General features: G+C 31.9%; 2 protein-coding genes across 4 annotated transcripts in view; both read left to right on the top strand.

Moving 5' to 3' along the window:
• The window catches only part of LOC127724143 (uncharacterized), a 311392-nt gene that overhangs the window by 248075 nt on the left and 42236 nt on the right, over positions 1–21081 (top strand). The window lies entirely within an intron of this gene.
• On the top strand, positions 988–16097 carry LOC127724148 (uncharacterized). The gene is made up of 9 exons (XM_052231022.1): positions 988–1128; positions 4613–4795; positions 6090–6205; positions 7806–7869; positions 10228–10341; positions 10723–10822; positions 11221–11309; positions 12640–12750; positions 15889–16097. The coding sequence occupies exons 2-9, from the start codon at positions 4631–4633 to the stop codon at positions 16063–16065; spliced, it is 936 nt and encodes a 311-aa protein (XP_052086982.1). The 5' UTR covers positions 988–1128; positions 4613–4630; the 3' UTR covers positions 16066–16097.

The following is a 21081-nucleotide window of genomic DNA, read 5'->3' as shown; positions in this document are numbered from 1 at the left end:
CGCTAAATTGTATATAATGAGTTGAATGTCCACTTGTTGCATTAAATTCATGTGGGGTACTTTGCCTTATTATTACTTCAGGCATCTCAAAGACCATTACTGATGACTTTCGTTTTTTTTCTTGCTTGGTAACTTTCTTTGATGTACCAAATATGTCTGCCATAGAACGGAAACTCTCCATATTACCAATGATAATGTATCATAGAAACATAACTAACTCTTTTTGTACATTTGGAGTTGGAGGACTATTCTGTCTATTAAATTCAACTTGACGGGAAATCCCGGGCATGTACTTTCAAACGACTCTCGTGTCAATATAAAATGCCTTTAAAAAATTATCAAGAATTATAACGCTGGAAAGTTATATATAATCCACAGTAATTGTCTTTCCGAGGAATAGATTCAGCCGACTTCTTCTTTCTTCAAAGTTGAAATTCGTCTATAGACATCAAATGGTAGAAAACAATATACATTAATAGTCATGCATGGTTTCAAAAGTGCAAACAAAATATCATTAATTTTGGAAGTTTAAAATAATTTAATACACATTCAAAAATATTCGGAATGAAATCAGAATAAACAAAACAATAAATGATTAAAACACACATATTTCAATTTGAAATAATTAACACAGGCTTGGTATGGGTTTTGCTCATTGTTGAAGTTCGTACGGTACCCTATAGTTGCTGAAATATATGTTATTTCAAATGTAACGGATAGTTGTCTCATTGAATACTACATCTCCTTATTTCATATTGCTATACAACAAAAAGATTAAAGGTTATTTAATTAGTATTACGTACGTATACTTTGCCCATTTTTCTTAACTGAATTATCTGTACAAAAAAGATAAATTATATGAATGAGTTATTGTGTACGTTTGTCGCCTGTATTATCGTTTTTGCTAAATAACAAATATGGTTACTATCGTACACTAATGCACTCGAAATACATTGTAGACTAATTTAACTGTTTAATAAATTTACCTGTAATCTCATATATTATAAACATGATAAACACACTTCAATATTGAGTGGACACTCTCGTGTCTATACATAAATTCTGAATAACATGTCAACAAAGATATACAATTGTACACGTAAAGGAAGTAGTGTGAAATTTTAGAAAGTAAGTAAATATATCATAAAGATTGTCGCCACTAAAGAACACACTTATTTTACTGTTACTTTATACAGAACAAAAGCAGTTTTACGCCATTTAACTGTTTACAATTGATATTTTCTTTATTTTTACACACTTTAAATAATGAGTGCTGCTGAATCACCACTGAGCATGATGTCTTGTGGTACCGAAGTCGACACCAGTGCGGGGTCTGTAATTTAGGCTAGTGAAGCTTCATGAGTCCTACTATAAAGACATAATGCAGAATGCATATTATGACTGTTCTGCTTTTTCCAAAAGTCTTCACCCTAAGAATTGACTGGGTTATAGAAAAATTGTCATATCTCGATTTATCCCGTCCGATAGTAAAACAATTTCTAAAGTGGGACATTCGTTTGGCTGTTGGGGATGTATAAATACGTATAGCCACTTTCGGTCGGAATAGGGGCGTTTAATTATTGGAGGCCCCGGGTGAATGTGACACCCTCAACACATTAAAGAGCTGTAGATAGCCTATTACAAGGAAAAGTGTGTTTTCCCATCTACTACACCTTAATTTTCAAAAGGCTGTCCACATTTCTATCTTAAGTATTAATTTAAGTGATTATCCAGTTGTTTTCTTCCGGAAAATGGATGACGTATTTTCCACAGTGACTGGATATTAAACAAGCAACAATCAATTAATCAAGGGACTCGCACCATTAAGGAATTAAATAAAACTGGTAGTGTCGGTTTCTGTTGATCTAATACAAAAATAAGGTGATGTGGTATGATTGCCAATGAGACAACTATCCATGAAAGTATAAATAAAGTGTATCTAAGCAATTATAGGCAAGCGTACGACCTTCAACAATGAGAAAAAGCCATACCGTATAGTCGGCTATAAAAGGCCCCGACATGAAAAATATGAAACAAGTCAATTGAGAAAACTAACGGCCTAATTTATAACAAAACAATTTACGAAAAACAAATATGAAGGACGTGAACCAACGACAACCACTGAACTACAGGTTCTGACTTGGGACAGGCACATAGAGAATGTGGCGGGGTTGAACATATTTATGAGCGGTCAACCCTCACCCTAACCTTGGACAGTGTGGTGTAACAGCACGACAAAAGAACCAACTATAAACATCAGTTGAAAAAGGCTTAACTCATCAGATCGATACAAAGAAAAACATAAAACAAAAACATAGACGTGGCTTGGTATATATCCATCCATAATCCCTAACAACAAAAAAGACACTAAGTACAGATCTGAAATTACTCGAAGTTACTGACAGATAGTTCAAAACCAATAGCAACTAATAAAAAAAAATCATGTATCTTACACTGAAATATCAATCAGTACACATCCAACATTCAATGGATTTAGTGTAAAGATGTCATTAACAGAGAAAAACATGACCTTGTGCAATGCCAAAGTATAGGTATCGACAGATTGTAGTACCGTGAAAGTAAATATGTGTAATATTTAGTATGGCTTTAATTTACTGATAATAAAATCGATATTTATACCAATAAAACAATATTCAAAGTTTTAATTACAGTGTTGAATAGGTAACCTTTTAGAATAAGTTTATTTAAAGGATTGATAAGTTTACCCGGATCGTATCTACATTTCCGGGCTCGGTTAACAACATGATTTGATTGATTGATTGATGACTAATTAACCTCCAGTGGTAAATTACATTTTTTATCTTCTTCCTCTGCATCGAGCGTGATACAATATTTTTCCACTGGAAACATTTTTTTTTAAATTTTCACTTTAAAATGCGAGGCTTGTTTTTAGAATTTAAAAATACAATTAAATTGTCGAGGGTGGAGATTCGTGTTGTACGAGATTTGGTGGTGGAAACTATTTCTCGAATGATACTTTGTTCATAATTTTCAAAAACATGTTTTCTTTCTATATGACTTCATCAGACATGGTCCCCTTTTTCCTTACGTCACAGTAGAAAAAAATATAGATTCGATTGTTAGTTACTTAACGTCCGTTGGCAAATATTTCATGCATGTTGAGGACGAGAACAAATTAACAATACATACAATAGTTAGGTCTTGTAATAGAGGCCATCAGGGATGAAGGTCGATGAAATTTCGACTGCCACTGGAATATGAGGGTATATTGGATTAGGACAGAAACTTTGCCTTGCAACAGGCCACCTACGAACCCCTCAATGAGTTGTTGCAAGGGTTATAAACATGCAGAGAGCGTATAATTCTCTCTACACGAGGCATCAGATTTCTGACATTCTCACCGGACGTGGCTGCGTACTTGTATATCCCGCACAGTCAAACGGAAGCCCCACTTTGGCAAGGGTTTTACTGCCGGTCGGAAGAAGACCTGTAGAAGCCACATTTCTATTCTCCAGTCACCCTTGCTGATGAGGAAAGCTAGAATGTGTTTTCTTATAATTGAATTTACATAATAAAGAACCGATATCAAAAGGACCATGTTTATTACCAATATGAAATATTCAAACAGTCAAGTGAAGGTATAGGTCGGCTAAGAATTAGTGCTAGCATCGTTTTGTAACAGTCGATAGAGAGAAATATCACCTAATATTTTGATGGGTCCCTAAAAGAAATTAAAAAGAAGTAGAAACGACGCAGCGGTTGGAGACAAATGAGGTAAGTATTACGAACAGTTCGAGAAGTTTCTGGTATCAGATCAAGAGTTATAGGATCATTAGTATAGCGTTAGTTGTTATTTATCATGATTTTAATTCAGGGCAACATATACATGTATATGACGGCTTCAATATGGACAAACACGCGTATTTAAAATTTCATTTAATTTAAGTAATGTTCCCCCTAATAAATCATAAATTTTCTGTGTAGTGTTTTGTGAGTTTAACTTATTATTTGTCTTTTGTTGTTTTCTCTTTTGGTCGTGGTGTTGTCTTCGGATACTATTTTTTTGAATGGCCTCCTGTTTACGGATGAAAATGCTTTACTTCAATATCAATATGATATCTTACATCATTTGCAACTATTGAAAGCAAAAACACAATATACATTTTTTCAGCGCCTGTGAGCTAGTGGACACACATAGTTAAACACCAAAGGTTTTCAACTTCATATCAGAAAGAAAAAAAAACAGTAAATTTATGCAAGGAACACATTTATTAATTAATAGTTGGTTAGTTGCTTTAATTTTAAAAGGATCAAAACAAAACAGAAAGAAGATACCATGTGGACATTTGAAATTCACAGGTAAAAAAATCAAGGAAAGGACAAACAACAATAACAAATAAATTTTACACGTTAGACTGAAGACACGAACCCCACAACACCAGAGATGAACTCAGATGCTCCAGAATATTTTAAGCAGTGGCAACCGTCCGAACGAACACCTTAAATGTGGAAACAGTTTTAAAATGTTCTTACCTTTAAAAATCACGAATCAAAACATGCATGCCAGGTAGTTTTGCGGTGTTATTAAAATTAACAAACCTTCGGAATTGTGATATTGTTTTTATTGCAGACTTAAAAGCAATATAAAATGTCTTCAATACCTGTGATAGATTTCCAAAAATATGGGCTTCATATCGAGAAGGCAGATTCTGTACCTAGGGAGGACTTGAAGGAGTTAGGAGACCAGATGTGTGAAGCTCTACAGAATATTGGGTTCTGTTATTTGAAAAACCACGGAGTTCCTGATGCACAGGTACATTATGTTTTAGCTCACCTGGCCTAAAAGGGCCAAGTGAGCTTTTCTCATCACTTGGCGTCCGTCGTCCGTCGTCGTCGTCGTTGTCGACGTTAACTTTTACAAAAATCTTCTCCTCTGAAACCACTGGGCCATATTAAACCAAACTTGGCCTAAATCATCCTTAGGATATCTAGTTTAAAAAATGGATCCGATGACCCCGCCCATCAACCAAGATGGCTGCCATAGCTAAAAATAGATCAAAGGGGTAAAATGCAGTTTTTGGCTTATATCTCTGAAACTAAAGGATTTAAGGCAAATCTGACACACGGTAAAAATGTTCTTCACATCAAGATCTATCTGCCCTGAAATTTTCCGACGCACTAGGCAACCCATTGTTGGGTTGCTGCCCCTGAATTGGTAATTTTAATGAAATTTTGCAGTTTTTTGGTTATTGTCTTGAATATTATAATAGATAGAGATAAACTGTAAACAGCAAAATTGTTCAGCAAAGTAAGATCTACAAAAAAGTCAACATGACAAAAATTGTCAATTGACTCAATAAGGAGTTATTGCCCTTTAAATTAAATTTTTCACAATTTTTCGTAAATTTTTGTAATCTTTTACAAAAATCTTCTCCACTTAATCTACTGGGCCAAATATCATTAAACTTAGCCACAATTTTCAATAGGGTATCTTGATTTAGAAATGTATCCGATGACCCTGCCATCCAAACCAACATGGCCGCCATGGCTAAAAATAGAACTTAGGGGTTTACTATAGATCTAGAAGTCTATGGGAAAATTGTAAAAAAATAATTTCAAATGTTCACAACTTGAAAACTAATTTTAATAATGATAAGGGGTCTTCAGTAACTATTGTAAGACTACAATGGGATGACCTCCTTTTAATTTAACTACTGGGCTTAATTAAACCAAACTTGGTCTCAATCATTATTGGGGTATCTTATACTATTTATTATGTTTTTAACCTTATTTTTCATGATTTCCAAAACCACAGTAGATACAGGTGAGCGACACAGGCTCTTGAGAGCCTCTACTTGTTCTCTCTAAAAGCAACTTATGATAATTGTAGGTGTTTCTCCAGTGTTAATTCAAACACCACAATAACAAATAAAAACGACAACAACAACAACAAAAAGTCATTGTTAAGACATTACAGTATCTTGTTGATACAAATTTCCTTATCAACTCTGTTTTAATGAATAAAAGCTAAAATCAAAATTTACATTAAAATTAGATACTAATATGAATAAGATGTACATTAAATTTGAGTTTAAATATTATTATAGTTGAAAGAAGTATTGGAATTGTCAAAAAAATTCTTCAGCCAGCCATTCGAAGAAAAAGAAAAATGTGCCAAACCAGATGGAGGTTATGATGGATGGATCGGATTAGAGAAAGAAAAGTTAGATTTTTTTTTCAATTTATACGAAACTATTTAATATTTACAATATCATTGCAAAATAATGTTTGTAGCTTCATTAATTGTTATGCAAAAGATTTCTTATATTTGTTTAAAAATTTCCGATGGGTTACATTTTAGGTGAACTATTTGGTCTTTTAGGTGTCAGACATTTCTGAGGAAGGGGGGGGGGGGGAGACAACGAACTATGATATTTGCTGTATCTAATAAATAAAAATTTACCTTTATTAAAACAATGTATTATGCAAAAACATGAGAGTGGGAAAAATATCTAAACTAATTTCTATGATTCTGTTCTACTTTCCTTAAAATGTATGTTAAGATTATTTTTTACGTGTATTATATTTCAATTGTACAAACAAAACTAATTTTCCCTTGGCGATTGAAGAGTAACAGGGATATAACGCTTTAAATATGGTTGCCTTCATCTCTCCTATCTGACTGTATGACTTATGCTGATTGGGGCTTTAAGATGGGGCTATCTGCAATACAACTTACCATTGCGACACCTCTTCGGGGGATCTGCTGAAGACAATATGGTATATAACAATATTTCTAACATGCTCTCTTGTGCGGTTGGGTAGCAGTTGAAATGTCCCAATCTCCATCCCGACCAACCCACTTTGCAGATTTCATTTAATCTTTTTATTGTTTAAATAAACTCATCATAGATACAAGGATTAAAATTGTGTACGCCAGACGTGCGTTTCATCTACAAAAGAGGTACACAAATAATCAATCAATTATTTGAGCTCACCTGGCTTGAAGAACTAGTGAGAGCTATTGTCATCACTTTGGGTCTGTCGTGCGTTTACAGAAAGTTTCTCCTTTGAAACTACCAAAATCAAAATAAGAAGATGTGGTACATGTATGATTGCCAATGAGACAACTCTCGACCAAGACCAAATGACATAGAAATTAAGCCTATTGCAGTTAAAATTGGTCACACTCATCCTTAAAATATTTAAGTTAACAGAAGTTAAGTTATATCCAATAAATACGCCGATCAACCAACATGACTTGTCTTTTTTTGTGGAAACGATAGTAAATAGAGAGAAACTATAATCAGTACAAAGGTTTGGCAAAATAAGTTCTGCAAGTCAACACGACCGAAATCACCAGTCGTCTCCTTATAGGTGGTTTTGCCTTTCAATGATATTTTTGTATGTGTTGCTTTTTCAACGAAAACTATAAACAGCAAAAAATGTAAATATGCAAAAAAAACAAAAACAAAAACAATGAACGATACAGACTATTTGGCCTCTAGTTTTCAAGTTTCGATATCTTTAGGTCAGTTATAAGCGATATTTTTTTTTATTTTATTTGATCCAACGTTTTGTTTGTTTGTTTAGGGAAAATAAACAGGTTTCTGAAATGCGGAGTAAAACCTTCTGGCTAAAATCTGACCCATAAATAAGCTGCTTATAACTTTAACACACAACAGGAACGTTATTCAAAAAGTAAATGAAAGTAATATTTAACTATATATACGCCGGGACATTTGTAATGGTTGATGAGCTGGACAAATTTTTAGGTACAATTGTAATTTTCCTCTCCAAGTTATATAAGATGTCTGTTTCAGACTGAATTTACAGAGACCAGTAGGAGATTATAAAGAAACCTATAACATTACTCCAATATGCGAAGTAAGTAATATAAATAGATCATTGAATGATGGTTGGATAGATGGAGGCCTGCATCTATACACAAATGCACAGATGGATGAATTAATACATGTGCATTGATATATAGCTGCTTGAATGTTTTGTCTTTTATTGTCGAGCCTGCGAAATTTATTTTGCTAAAGCGAGACAAAGCGATCCGATTCCGTCGTCGGCGTCGTCAACATTTAGGTTCAGTCTGTGCTTACAGTTTTTTTAGACATCAATAACTTTGTCAAGTCTACATGGAATTTTATGAAATTTGGACAGAAGCTTGTCAATGACCGAAATACAGTATCCAGAGCAAAATTTTGAAAATATTTATTTTCATTAGTACGTATTTTACTGATAAATGGCCTTAGTTTTTTTTACAATTAACATTCCGGTTCAGTCTGAGGTTAAAGGTTTTTTTATACATCAATAACTTTGTCAAACCTACATGGAATTTTATAAAATTTGGACTGAAGCTTTTTTATGACCAAAAGCCAGTATCCAGAGCAAAATTTTGAAACTATTGATTTTTATTTTTCCTTATTTTACTGATAAATGGACTTAATTTTTTCTACAGTTAACAAGTAGATACAGTTTGAGTTAAAGTTTGTTACACATCAATTCCTTTTCAAACCTTCATAGAGTTTTATGAATCTTTGCCAGAAGCTTTTGAATGATTGAGAGATAATGTCTGAAGCAAACCTTTGAAAATATATTTGTTTTCATTTTTAGTATTTTTCTGATAGATGGACTTCGTTTTTACAGTTAACATTTACAGAGAATCAAGGATTAAATCTTTTTGACTTGATAAATTTGGAAACCTTCATGGATTGTTATGAAACTTCGACAGAAGCATATCTTCAAGTCCAAGAAATAGCATATAAAAAATAAATTCTGATTTTTTTTTTAAATTCTGAATTTTACCGATAAATGGACTCACTTTTTAAGTAAACATTACACTTTTACACTGACAGCAGCAATCGCAGGCGAGCCACGGGGTATGCGGAATCCCTTACGATTTTTTTATTACTACATAAAATCATCAGAGTCAAGCCACCTAAAATAATTTTTTATCTATCTAGTACATAACTTTTGATTCATTTGGAACCCCACCAAATGTGTCCTTATTAATACTATGAACAACACGACGGTCTCCCTTGCGTAGCAGAATCTGCTTACCCTTCCGGATCACCTGAGATCACTGAAAGCTTTTGGTAGGGTTCGCATTGCTCAGTCATTAGTTCATCTTTGTTGTTTTTTATTTTTGTGTTTGCATGTTTGCGTCTGCAGTCATTGATGACGTTTTTGTGTGCAGATGTTTTTTTGGGTCACATCATCATTATTCAGCAGCTTGCATTGCTAAATTTTCAGTCGTAAATGTAGTTTGGTGTTAGGACGCATGCAACACTTGGAGTGAAGACGTGAAGACAATATGTCCACTTTTACCTATACTTTTAGGCTTCGTTTAATCCGAAATTTTATATATAAAGTGATCTACATGTACATTCACCATAGCATGTTATAAGTATGTGTCTTGAGAAGAATAGCACAAACTAGGCCACCGCTATTATGTTGCGCAACATCGACTATAATTTTAGTTTATCGACCGAGTTAAAATACCAGAGTATCAGACACAATCTCCATATGTAGTACTATTTTTTACATCAAGTGCAGATTTCAGATACCAAGAAACCTGCAATTATATAACATTGTTTAATATATTATAACAGCGTTTGTTAAAACTTTTGTCACAGTATTTTAGGCCTCGTAAAGAGATAACATCCAAGCCTCTTTCACTACAAAATGTATCTTCTCGCTGTTACATCATTGGAAAGGTGTGACTTAAATACAAAAAGTATATATAAGCAACACCTAAAAGTTTTAAGTTACTTTGGAAATAATTTAAGAATATTGTCGGTAAATTTACGAATTTAAAGCACGATAAAAATGTTTCATTTAATTTCTTTTTGTGTTAAATTTTGTATATTAATCTTCTTTGACCTCGCAGGACCTTTTCTGTATTAAATCTTCGCGGAAGCGCAGCAGCTGATATTATTTAAGAAGCCCTGATTTTAATGTTATCTGCTGATTAGGGATTTTTTATTTGCCGTTAGAATCACTGAACATTCTTGATGCACATTGTTTTCTCGTTTGTAATACTGGTGTCAAATTATTCAGATCAGAAATACATATTTGTTCTTCGTTTGGCCTTTCAACTTTTTTATTCGGGGATCACTGATGAGTCATTTGTAGACGAAACACGCGTCTGGTGTGAAAATATATATGCCTGGTATCTTTGGTGAGTTTATGTTAATTCTTCTATTTTTATTATACTTCATTTTCAAATTTCAGGTATGGCCGACCAATATACCAGAATTTGAGACAGTTTTAATGGATTTCTTACGAAAATGCATAGAACTAGCTTTAAGAGTTTTTGATGTTATCTCCGTTGGTTTGAATTTAGAGGTAATTGATATGACATAAAACATTTTTTTTTATTGTTTTAATATTATTATACACGTATATTACATTTTTGATTATAATACTTAATAATATTAAACAATACAAACTATTTCAGTAAAATTCTACATTTGTATACGGTTTACCCCAACTTCAGTAGTATGTATTGGATCTTTATTTTTTCTGTTATATTTTTCCTTCAAACAGTCCATATCATATTAATCTATCTGTTCGTCTTTCCACCATTAGGTTTAAGTTTTTCGTTTTTAAGCTAGTTTACCATGAAGTGTCAACAAATTGAAAGTTTGTTCATGTTTATACTGATGTTTCCTTTTTACAATACTGTCTCCAATTACAGAGAACAATTATACTTTTCTTTCATTATAGGACAAGAATTTCTTTCGAAACTGTCACAAATTAATTGGACAAAGAGGAAATGTCACTGCTCTTAGAAGTTTGTTTTATCCGGCTATTCCAATGGAAAAAGGTAGATTTTTCCGTAGTGTCAATAAAATGTTTAACAGTTTATATGAATAAAAGGAGGCATGAGGATACACGCCAATGAGACAGATATTCAACGACACATACACAAAACAGTTAGAAGAATAATTAGAGAGCTTTCACATGTTTATTTTAACTTGGATGGAGAGTTGTCTCATTAGCACTCATACCGCATCTTCCTATATCTATTAACATAATATTAATATTATGATTACAAAAAAATTATACCAAAATTTTTTGTCACGTAAAATTAATATTTATATATTATTCCGTTTCTTAATATAGAATTGTTATGTTTCAATTTGTTGTGTACTAATTCAATTCACAAGAACATTGTACATTTTCCAATTTCTACACAAGAGATTAAATCAGCATTGTTTGCAGAAATAATGGAAGGCCAAGTAAGATGTGGTGAGCATTCAGACTATGGTACACTAACGCTACTATTCCAAGACCTCGTCGGTGGATTGGAGGTAAATGAATACTTACTGTATATATTTTTCCTAAATTAATTTAGATATTAATTATATATATTTAAATAAACACAAACTAGAGACTAATAACAAAAAACGAAAACGGCATTGTAAGACAAGCTAGGTAACTTCAGGGTTACAAATGTCAATTAATTAATTTTGTATAGTGTCACTGGTGAAGCAAAATATTCTTCCCCTTCCGGAACACCTGGTTCTATCCCGTTTTTTGTAGGGTTTATGTTGCTCAACAATTTAGTTTTCAATACAGTATTTTTTTTAACTACTGTGTTTTTTATGAACTTTATAGATCATTGTAAAACCGTCTTGACTTTTTTCTTTAGCTTATGATTTTTGATTGGTTCCTTGGTTCAATTTTCTCTCGTTTTTATAAGAGATATTGGGAAAAGCAGGTATTTTCACTGTAAATGTTTGTTTGGGATACATATGCATATTTTCATTCAATAAGGTCTACTTATTACCTGATCAAATGTTCTTAATCTTACAGCTAACGTATGATCATCTGCTCATTTCAAATCCTATTTTAGGGACTACGAACTCGGCCAGACTTATGTACTCACAGAAATTTGAATGGCCGATCTCGGGAAAACTACTTACTGAACTATAAATGATTCTAACCTAAAAAAACAAATATCCATAAACAAGTCAGCAACTTGACCACGGACATTATCTCCCTTTTTCATAGTTTTTATTCGAAAATAACAAATCTGTAATTATTAACTTCATGATACGTACAAATTCATCAAGTTGTAACGGGAAGTGCTTGAAATTACTAAGTTTAAGAAATTATATATATATAACTATGATTATATACTACATCAGACATTTGTATCACACTTTTCCAAATAATAGGACAGAACCCTTGAATGCAATCGTAAGAAATTAGGTATAATTAATAAAAAGATCAGAAATACATTTATTTTTCTAATTCTTTGTAGTTTAACCCTTACCCGAGCGGTTTTTATTTGTTATACGATTAACACACGTATTCTTCTTTTCAGTTTTCATTAACTTATCAATATTAAGTTCAATTTTCTCTGCCAGTCTCTAATTTTTCGTTATGTTTTCATTAATAAAAGATAAGAAAAACTCTGTTCTATAATACACGAAAGTTTATGCAATCTGTATAAAAACCAAATCAACCCATTTTTATCGTTTATTCGTTAAATTATCTGGTGTGCAATAAAACATTTCTTAACTCGACAAGCCTTGTGTATTGAAAATAAGAGTTTCAGGTTCGACAATTCGTAACTCACTTGCAGCAAAGGCAAATTGTATACGTACATGTATATTTTTTTCTTGTCAAATACAGGTAAAAACACGTGATGGGAACTATATTCCAGCTACACCAATTTCTAGTACCATTGTTGTAAACATTGGGGATATGATGCAGAGATGGACGGCAGATAAACTTATTGCAACGGTAAAGTTTAACTTCTTTTCTAAATGTGGCAGCATGACTGTATGTTTGTTAATTTTATATTTTTGTATATATTTCTTAATGTTTTTATTTTTTGTATGATTGGCTTATGTTTTGTTTCGTTTTTGTTTCTCTATGGGTGTAAGGGGCTGTTCTGCCTAAAAGATTTTGACCACAGATATACAGCTTAATATATGTATTTTGTATGTTAAAATGTTTGTGTCGTACAAGAACACGTCAACTCATTGCAGTATTCATACATGATACGATAACACAGAAAGACAGTGTGAATAAAATGGACAGATGCCACAGTTTTGACGATATCAACTAGTCAAAGTGCGCTACTGCACGCTCTTGAAAATGTCAAGAACTCAAATTGTTACATTTGTAGGTTTTGAAGTTTAGTATGAGTAGTTTCGTAATTGACTGAATCGTTTTACATTCTTTTGTCTCCATCTACTATAGATCTATAGTTAAATCATACAATAACGTAAAATATCCGATATTTTAAAAGGAAGAACGAAATCTGACAAAGAAAAAGAAATAGAGATTTCAAATGTCTATTGCAAAACGATTACCAAAGTTGAGAACAATTTAAAAGATAACTTTTTTGTCTTCCAAAATACTTTTTTGACAGTAAATTAGTATTCTAATATAAACAAAACCAAAGCTACATGTTCAAAAACATGAATGTATATTATACTATATACTTTCAACTTCAACTTTATTTGATCACTCAGACACATTACATACGTGTAACAGGAGGAATACAGTATTTACATATATACAAACAATACAAAACAATGGTTGGTATGGAAAAAAAAGAGAAAATATTATTATAAAATCAATTCACAAAATGTTTATAAGTTTACTAATAAACAGTGATAACTTTTTTTTTAAACTTTTACGTTACATAGTGATAATAAGCCTATCATTTCTTGATAACATGGATATCTAGTAAAGTAAATAGGAATATGTTTATTTCGTATGTCTACCATTGTCGGAAACAGACATTCAAAAAGGTAATGAAATTCAGTGCCAATTCCTATATGACATATTCTTTCTTCTTTTTTTCTACATAGAAAAAGAGGCTCTAGATATTGTATCGAATGCCTAGATAACTAAGAAAACTGGATCACCTGTTGGAAAAATTGTTTAGTTTTGATTTTTGTTCTACAACGTGTTGGTTGTTGTTTGTAATGCATGTTGCTGTAGTGTCTGTTAGTTTTGAACTTCTTAGAATATTTTTGTATTTACTATTTTAATATAATTTAATTTTGGATGTAACGCGTCTTCTGATTGGCTGACGTTGTTTTGTTTATCAGCTCATAGACATAATTTTGTCATGTGACCGTGACGTCATCAACGTTTTTTCATGGTTTACTCCGGTTTAAAATGGAATTTAGAATTAAATTATAAGAAATGACTGTAATATTTTTTCTGTCTATTCGAAATAACATAAAAAATGTGGTGCACACTTTAAAATAACCCGCTACGCGGGTTATTCAGTGTGCACCACATTTTTGATGTTATTTCTTCATAGACAGAAAAAATATTACAGTCATTCCTTAAATGATAGCTCACCATATCGAAAAGTTTTGATTTAAGCTTTTGTCATCATTTTCTATATGCTGTCAGAAACATTTTAGGTCATATGATATACAATTCTTCTGAATATACATGAAACACTTGCCACTGGACATGAAGCAAACTTCAGTCAATCGATTAACTTTTATTTATAGAAACATCGTGTTTTAATTCCGAAAGAAGAATCAATAAAACGACAGAGTCGACAGTCTGCAGCTTAAAAAAGCCTTTGTTTGTTGTCCCGGATTCATTTCACGTCATCACGTGTTTGGACGATTCTGCGAAATACCCTTCTATCACTTGTATTGATTATCTCTATGGAAAGTTTCATGAAAAATTCTAAATTGGTATTGATTTTTTGAAATATTTTATATATCTAACTTAATGCTTTGCTTGGTATTGCTAGAAATTTGCAAATCTGTAATTCGTTTATTATTCAAAATTAACGCAAAATACATAAAAGATGATAAATTTCGTATACACTATCATGTTAATTGTGAGTCTATTCCAAGATCCATTGTAAACTCCAGTTGCTTTTACTTGTGAACTGTTGTTTTGAACAAGTTTAACAGATTCAATATTCCAACTGTGTCTGAACAAGATTTTTTCGACTTTGTTTCGATATGATAAAAATATGACGAGTTCGTGATGGCGGCTGTTTAACATAACCGATCGAGTAGCTGTAGCTAAGAAGTAAATATGTGATTTGTGTATTTACTTCATTTGCATGTTCGCTTCCAGTGTAGCAACCTTGAACTTTGTTTCATGAAAACTCCTAATAGCATAGCGCAGTGATTAAATTTAGCAATGGCTATCTTTAATGCTTTCAAGCTTTATTCTTCCTACAACTTTATCCTTCAGCTCTACCGAACCTTTATGATTATTGCAAACACTTAACTTGAAATTCAAACACGATATGTGTGTGTTTTATTTTTTGCTGTTTTTTTGTTGTTGTTTTGTTCTTTTTATTCTTTTTAATCGGATGGGGTAATATTTTTATTGTTGTTATTATTATTATTATTATTTTCTTTTTGAATGGTTAAAAAATATCAAAAACAAATATGTACAAAGTTAAATAGTACAATTTTTTTTCTGTAATAATGCTTTGGTAAGCATCAAAGGTTTATAATATGGGTCAGTTAAAATTATTGACGGACATTACTGTAAAATCTACGGAATCCGACCAAAATCGAAAACTTAATCAAAACAAAAAAATGCAATCTCGAGTTTAAATGTATTGTCATAAAAAGGATTTATGATTTAACGAAACAAAAGTGTTATAGCACTAAGACAAAAATATAAATATTTTCTTTCACTTTGAAAAGTAATTTCAGACGAAAATTATACAAGAGAATAAATATTTTAAAAGGATAAAATCAATAGTAAATAAGAAAATTTTTATGAACGCATTTCTTCTTTTGAATTTTATAGATATTGTGTATTGAACAAGGAATAATTTTGAAAACTTTCAACCTTAAACATAAAGATGTTTAGAAGATATTAAGTGTATCTGAATTTGCCGAAGAATATTTAAGGATAAATATGTATTTTCAGAGACACCGAGTTCTTATTCCGGGAGAGGAAATCCAAAAGAGGAGAGATCGTCAGTCCGTGGCTTTATTTGTTTTACCAGACGATGATGCAATAATCCGGTGCCTGGACAACTCGAACAAATATGAACCAATCACAAGTCAAAATTATTTGAATATGAGATTTTTTGAAAAGTTTTAATAATCACTTCAATAAAATCATACTGACATGAAGTTTACTTGTTTTTATTCAACCGTCAACAAGGAATTGTACGTATTGTTATAGCAAGCATTAAGCCAACATCTTTATGTGAATATGTCCGACTGAATTTTAAAAAGTTTGCTTAAAAACTAGACAGTTATTGAAACAAGAAAAAAGAGTTGAAAATAGTGAGAACAAAATAAGACCAAGGTTATTCAGAAATATGTGAGAATATTAAACCACCGATATATACACAAATACACAAACACAGATTGGTCATTTAATTTAAATTGACGTTTTATAAAAAAAATACCACTGATGCTACGGATCTTTAGCTACGGATATGACTAAATAATAGTAAACTAATCTAGTGTTTGTAGTTTTTTTTGGTGTAACGCGAAGTGTTTAAAAAAAAAATACATGCATATGGACGTTTTATGATCTGAAGGTGCTAGTATTCAATACATGTCAGTTTTGATTCGTACCATTTCATAAATTAATTTATTATAATAATTATAAGCGCAACTTTATTTTTATAGAATGCAATATTCAGCGCAGACACAAAACGCTGTTTACAAAAGGGCAATCCCTCTTAATTCAAAAGAAAACGTTTGAACTGATTTTTGTAGTGTTTGAACTGATGTTTGTAGTTTGTTCTTATGTTGTGCCGTTACAAATATTTCCCAGGTTAGAGGTAGGGTTGAGCGCCCGCAAATATATTAAACCCCGCCAGATTCTGTATGTGCCTGTCTAAAGTCAAAAGCCTGTTATTCAGTGGTTGTCGTTTGTAACTGTACGTCATATTTGCTTTTCGTTTATTGTTTTGGACATAAATCAAGCCATTAGTTTTCTCGTTTGAATTGATTTACATCTTTTCATTTCGGAGCCTTTTATAGCTTGCTATGCAGTATTGGTTTTACTCATTGTTGAAGGTCGTACGGTGAAATTTAATTGCTAACGTGCACGTCATTTGGTCTCTGATGGAGAGTTGTCTCATTGGCAGTCATACAACATCTTATTTCTATATTAGATAGCATGTAATGCAGTGGTTGTTGGTTGCTGTCTGCCATATTAGCTTTTCGTTTGTTTGGTTTTTTTTTTTTATCATAAACCAAGACGTTGGGTTTTTCGTTTGGATTGTTTAATGGCCTTTTAGCTGACTATACGATATGGGATTGGCTCATTGTTGAAAATCGTACGATGACAACCATTTCATTTGGATTCTAGTGAATACATGTAGTTGCCTCGTTGGCAATCCTACTACTAAAACATCCTTTATTTTTATATCGAACAGAATAACTAAAATATTCTGAGATCGATTTGCTAAATGATTTCAAAATGGTTTTTTTTAGCATAAAAATTAAATTAACCGAATCAAATATCTCACAGCAGTCTTCTCCTCAATGATAAGGACATTGAACCTAATTTTTACACCTGAAAAGGTTACTATCTACACCACGTTTGCATGCGGCGGCCGCCGAAATAAATCTTGTATTTCACTGTGTCTTGTATTTTACAGTGAAATACAGGATTTATTTCACCACGTGACATTGGTTTATATTTGACTTGGAAATGAGGGTACAATTTAATTTTCACTCAACTGACGTAATACAACAATAGACGTGGTTGTTCTTCATAAAGTACGATCGTACTAGTGTGTTCATGATTGTCATGTTGGCTGTAGGAAAGTGCCAAACTCCTAGGTTATAGAAATATAAGGGTATGTATTTCATGATTTGTGAAGAGTAAGCTCACTAGAAGCTGATATTATTGCGCATCCCATTTTATTTCAGGTTCATCTAATATTATTCAGTTTAAGTTTTCGCCTTGATCTGTCAAAATGTAATTTATGTAGCATGTCAATGATGAAGCATTGGCTACTAGGTTGAACCTACATTGTACCCTCATTTCCAAGTCAAATAGAAAACGATGTCACAAAGAGAAATAAATCTTGTATTTCACTGTGTCTTGTATTTTACAGTGAAATACAGGATTTATTTCACCACGTGACATTGGTTTATATTTGACTTGGAAATGAGGGTACAATTTATTTTTCACTCAACTGGCGTAATACAACAATAGACGTGGTTGTGCCATTGTCAACAAGCTTGCGTCAAAACGAAGAGAGGGTAGTCCTTGCATTTTTCGTAAGCGAACGAATGTCGGGTGACATATTGTTCCTCAGTTTCTTTTTTTTTTGTACTAATATTTTTCTACCACTTGTTTTGTCCGTGCAATTTCTCAGGTACTATAGGACAAATATTCATGAAAATATACCATAACAAAGAACCACCATATGTGGATGTGTATTTAGACTTTGGCATTTTAAAAGGATAATATATTTTGTTACATTAGAAATTCGTATTCTACAAAATTAAAGCCCAGTTTAAGCGAGATTAGCTCGTGTTTTTGAACAGCCATTGATACAAATAGCACGGGAAGCGAAATACACAAATCATAAGTGATCGATCTGACAATAATATTTAATTATGTTAATTTGGTATGAACATACCAGCCAAATCTGCGCATGTACAATGTTGCAACCTTGATTGATGTATCACATAATTTGTAAAATGAAAATTTAATGTAACAATGACACAAAAGATCAAGACAATATCTGCACCCATAGATGTTACATATGCCTATATTTTTTTTAATTTTTATTTTACAACACTAGTAAAATAATAGTATCATAGTTAATACAAATAACCGTATCAACTTTGATTTTGTAAGCCTTCAAAATTTTTCATAGAATCTTATATTCAAATAATCTCTACTCGTAATTGGTTCGTATTTATTTGAGTTGTCAAGACAACAAATGGTGGCATCTTCATCAGGATTTACAAAGAAAGCTAAGGACTGTCGGTCAACCCTTTTCTTCATCTCTTCAGTCGGAATAAGAACTCTGTGCTTCTGTAAAAAAAGAACATGTGCTTTGGCAATTGAAGAAACAAATGCTATAATCATGTCTGTTATGTGCGTCAAAAGATATACGTCCATAAGACATTAACCAAAAGGCAATTAAAAGACATTTTCTTCTTTGACAATTTTAAACAAATGCCTCTAATGGCGAACGAACTGCTTATTGATCTAACTTAAAGGCATTTGAGCAGTCAACATGCCCTCTCATTTTTTTCGGGATCATGTTGATCAATGTTTTTATTTGTTTATTTGTTTATGATTACTCTATTTGTATCTTAAATAAAAAAAGGACTGGCTATGATTTGCCATATCCAAATTTACTGTAGATTTTTTTAATCATATGATCCCTATTATGCCAACCCGAACGAATGTCGGGTGACATTTTGTTCCTCTGTTTCTTTTTTTTTTTTCGACTTAATGAGTTTGAATGTCCATTTGGTATCTTTCGCCTCTCTTGTACTAATATTTTTCTTCCACTTTTTAGTCCGTGTGATTTGTCAGATACTATTGGACAAATATTCACGAAAATATACCATAACAAAGAACCACCATATATGGATGTGTATTTAGACTTTGGAATTTAAAAAGGGCTGTATTACCATGATAACCATGGAAACAACAATAATGTAAAAAAAAAGTGGTTTTTGAAGACTAATTTCTCACTAGTACGACGTAAGGTAGATAGGGTGTCTTCCTCCATCTTGGATTTTGTAATACCTGAAAAGAATCGGTCTAGATCTTTAATAGAATGTGCAAATTTTGAGAGTAGTAGGTAATTCATGTGTAAGAATTTTCATTCCAATATATACATGTTTTATCATATTTATGGTTGTATTTTACAAAAAACAGAAAACTTTTGTTTGATTCAATTTTTTCCAACTTTGCCACATAAGGGGAGGCAACTCAAATGTAAGGGCAGATAATTCAGATAAAGGTACTTTTACAATAGAATGTGTTAGGAATTTACCTATTTTATTATGTAGCAAGAAAACGGGTCCGGTGACCCCATTTTTTCTTTTTCTTATCTGAAAGCATACTATTAAAGCTATCTTCTCATATTTTATCTCAAAATTCTATGGTGTAGTTTTCGTTTTATGGCAGAAAATTGGGTTTTCCATGCATAATCTATACAAAATCAGTTAATTTTGAACAACCTGTAGCGTGAAAATAAGCCCCGTGACCCATTCTTTTTATTCTTTTTTTTTAAAAAGCTTGATATAAACTACATTTTGGCAAATTATTAAAAAATTCTATGGATTATAATTTAGACACCCCATCTACCTTAAGTAAAAAACTTGAAATTTTTATGCAATGTAAGTGTCCACTTAATACAGGTTTTGTATAATTTTGAGAGGCTTTGGAACTGCTATGCAGCAGCTTTATTTCGAATATGTTTAACATAGAAACCCTATTGGAAAACACATACTAGTAAGTAGCATTCTCAAACTAAAGATCAAATGTATCAAAGTTTTATAGATATGATATCTTTAAATCGGAATAGTTTTCAAAATTTTCAAAAATGGCAACGGTCGCCATGAAAAGAGCAAAAAATGTGAAAATTTTCAAAATGCTCAAAACTTTGTGAAACTTTACAGAAATGTTAACTGGCATATGCAGTTGAGGTGTTTGACTTTAGAATTTTGAAATAACTGCCGTTTAGTGGTAATTTTCGGAACCGGGTGACACCCTCTATTGCTTGCAATTGCAATTCTAGTTATAATTATTATTTTTAATTTCATGATTCTTATTTTGATTCTGATAATTATTATAAATATCATTATAACTATAATTCCAAAAGTGCCTTTCATAACAAATTATAGTATATTGCTAATGACATCAGAAGGAAAAAACCTGTGAATATATTCAATTTATATATACATGTACATGTATATATAAATATAGTTAACGATGATTCAACATGGCATGATATATTTCAAGCTGATCTGCACTGAATGTTTGTAATCTATAACTAAAGTATTGTATGACAAGGTAAATGCTTGGTTGTATGAATTGAATTTGTACCATTTTAAAAGTTGAACTTCAAGCGGACTAAAAAAAAACTCAATAATGTGATTGTAATAGTCTGTGTTATAA

This window comes from Mytilus californianus, unplaced genomic scaffold (genome assembly GCF_021869535.1).
Source record: "Mytilus californianus isolate M0D057914Y unplaced genomic scaffold, xbMytCali1.0.p SCAF_14, whole genome shotgun sequence".
Taxonomy (NCBI): Eukaryota; Metazoa; Mollusca; class Bivalvia; order Mytilida; family Mytilidae; genus Mytilus; species Mytilus californianus.
Note: the sequence above shows the minus strand (reverse complement) of the source record. Positions and strands in the feature narration are given on the sequence as shown.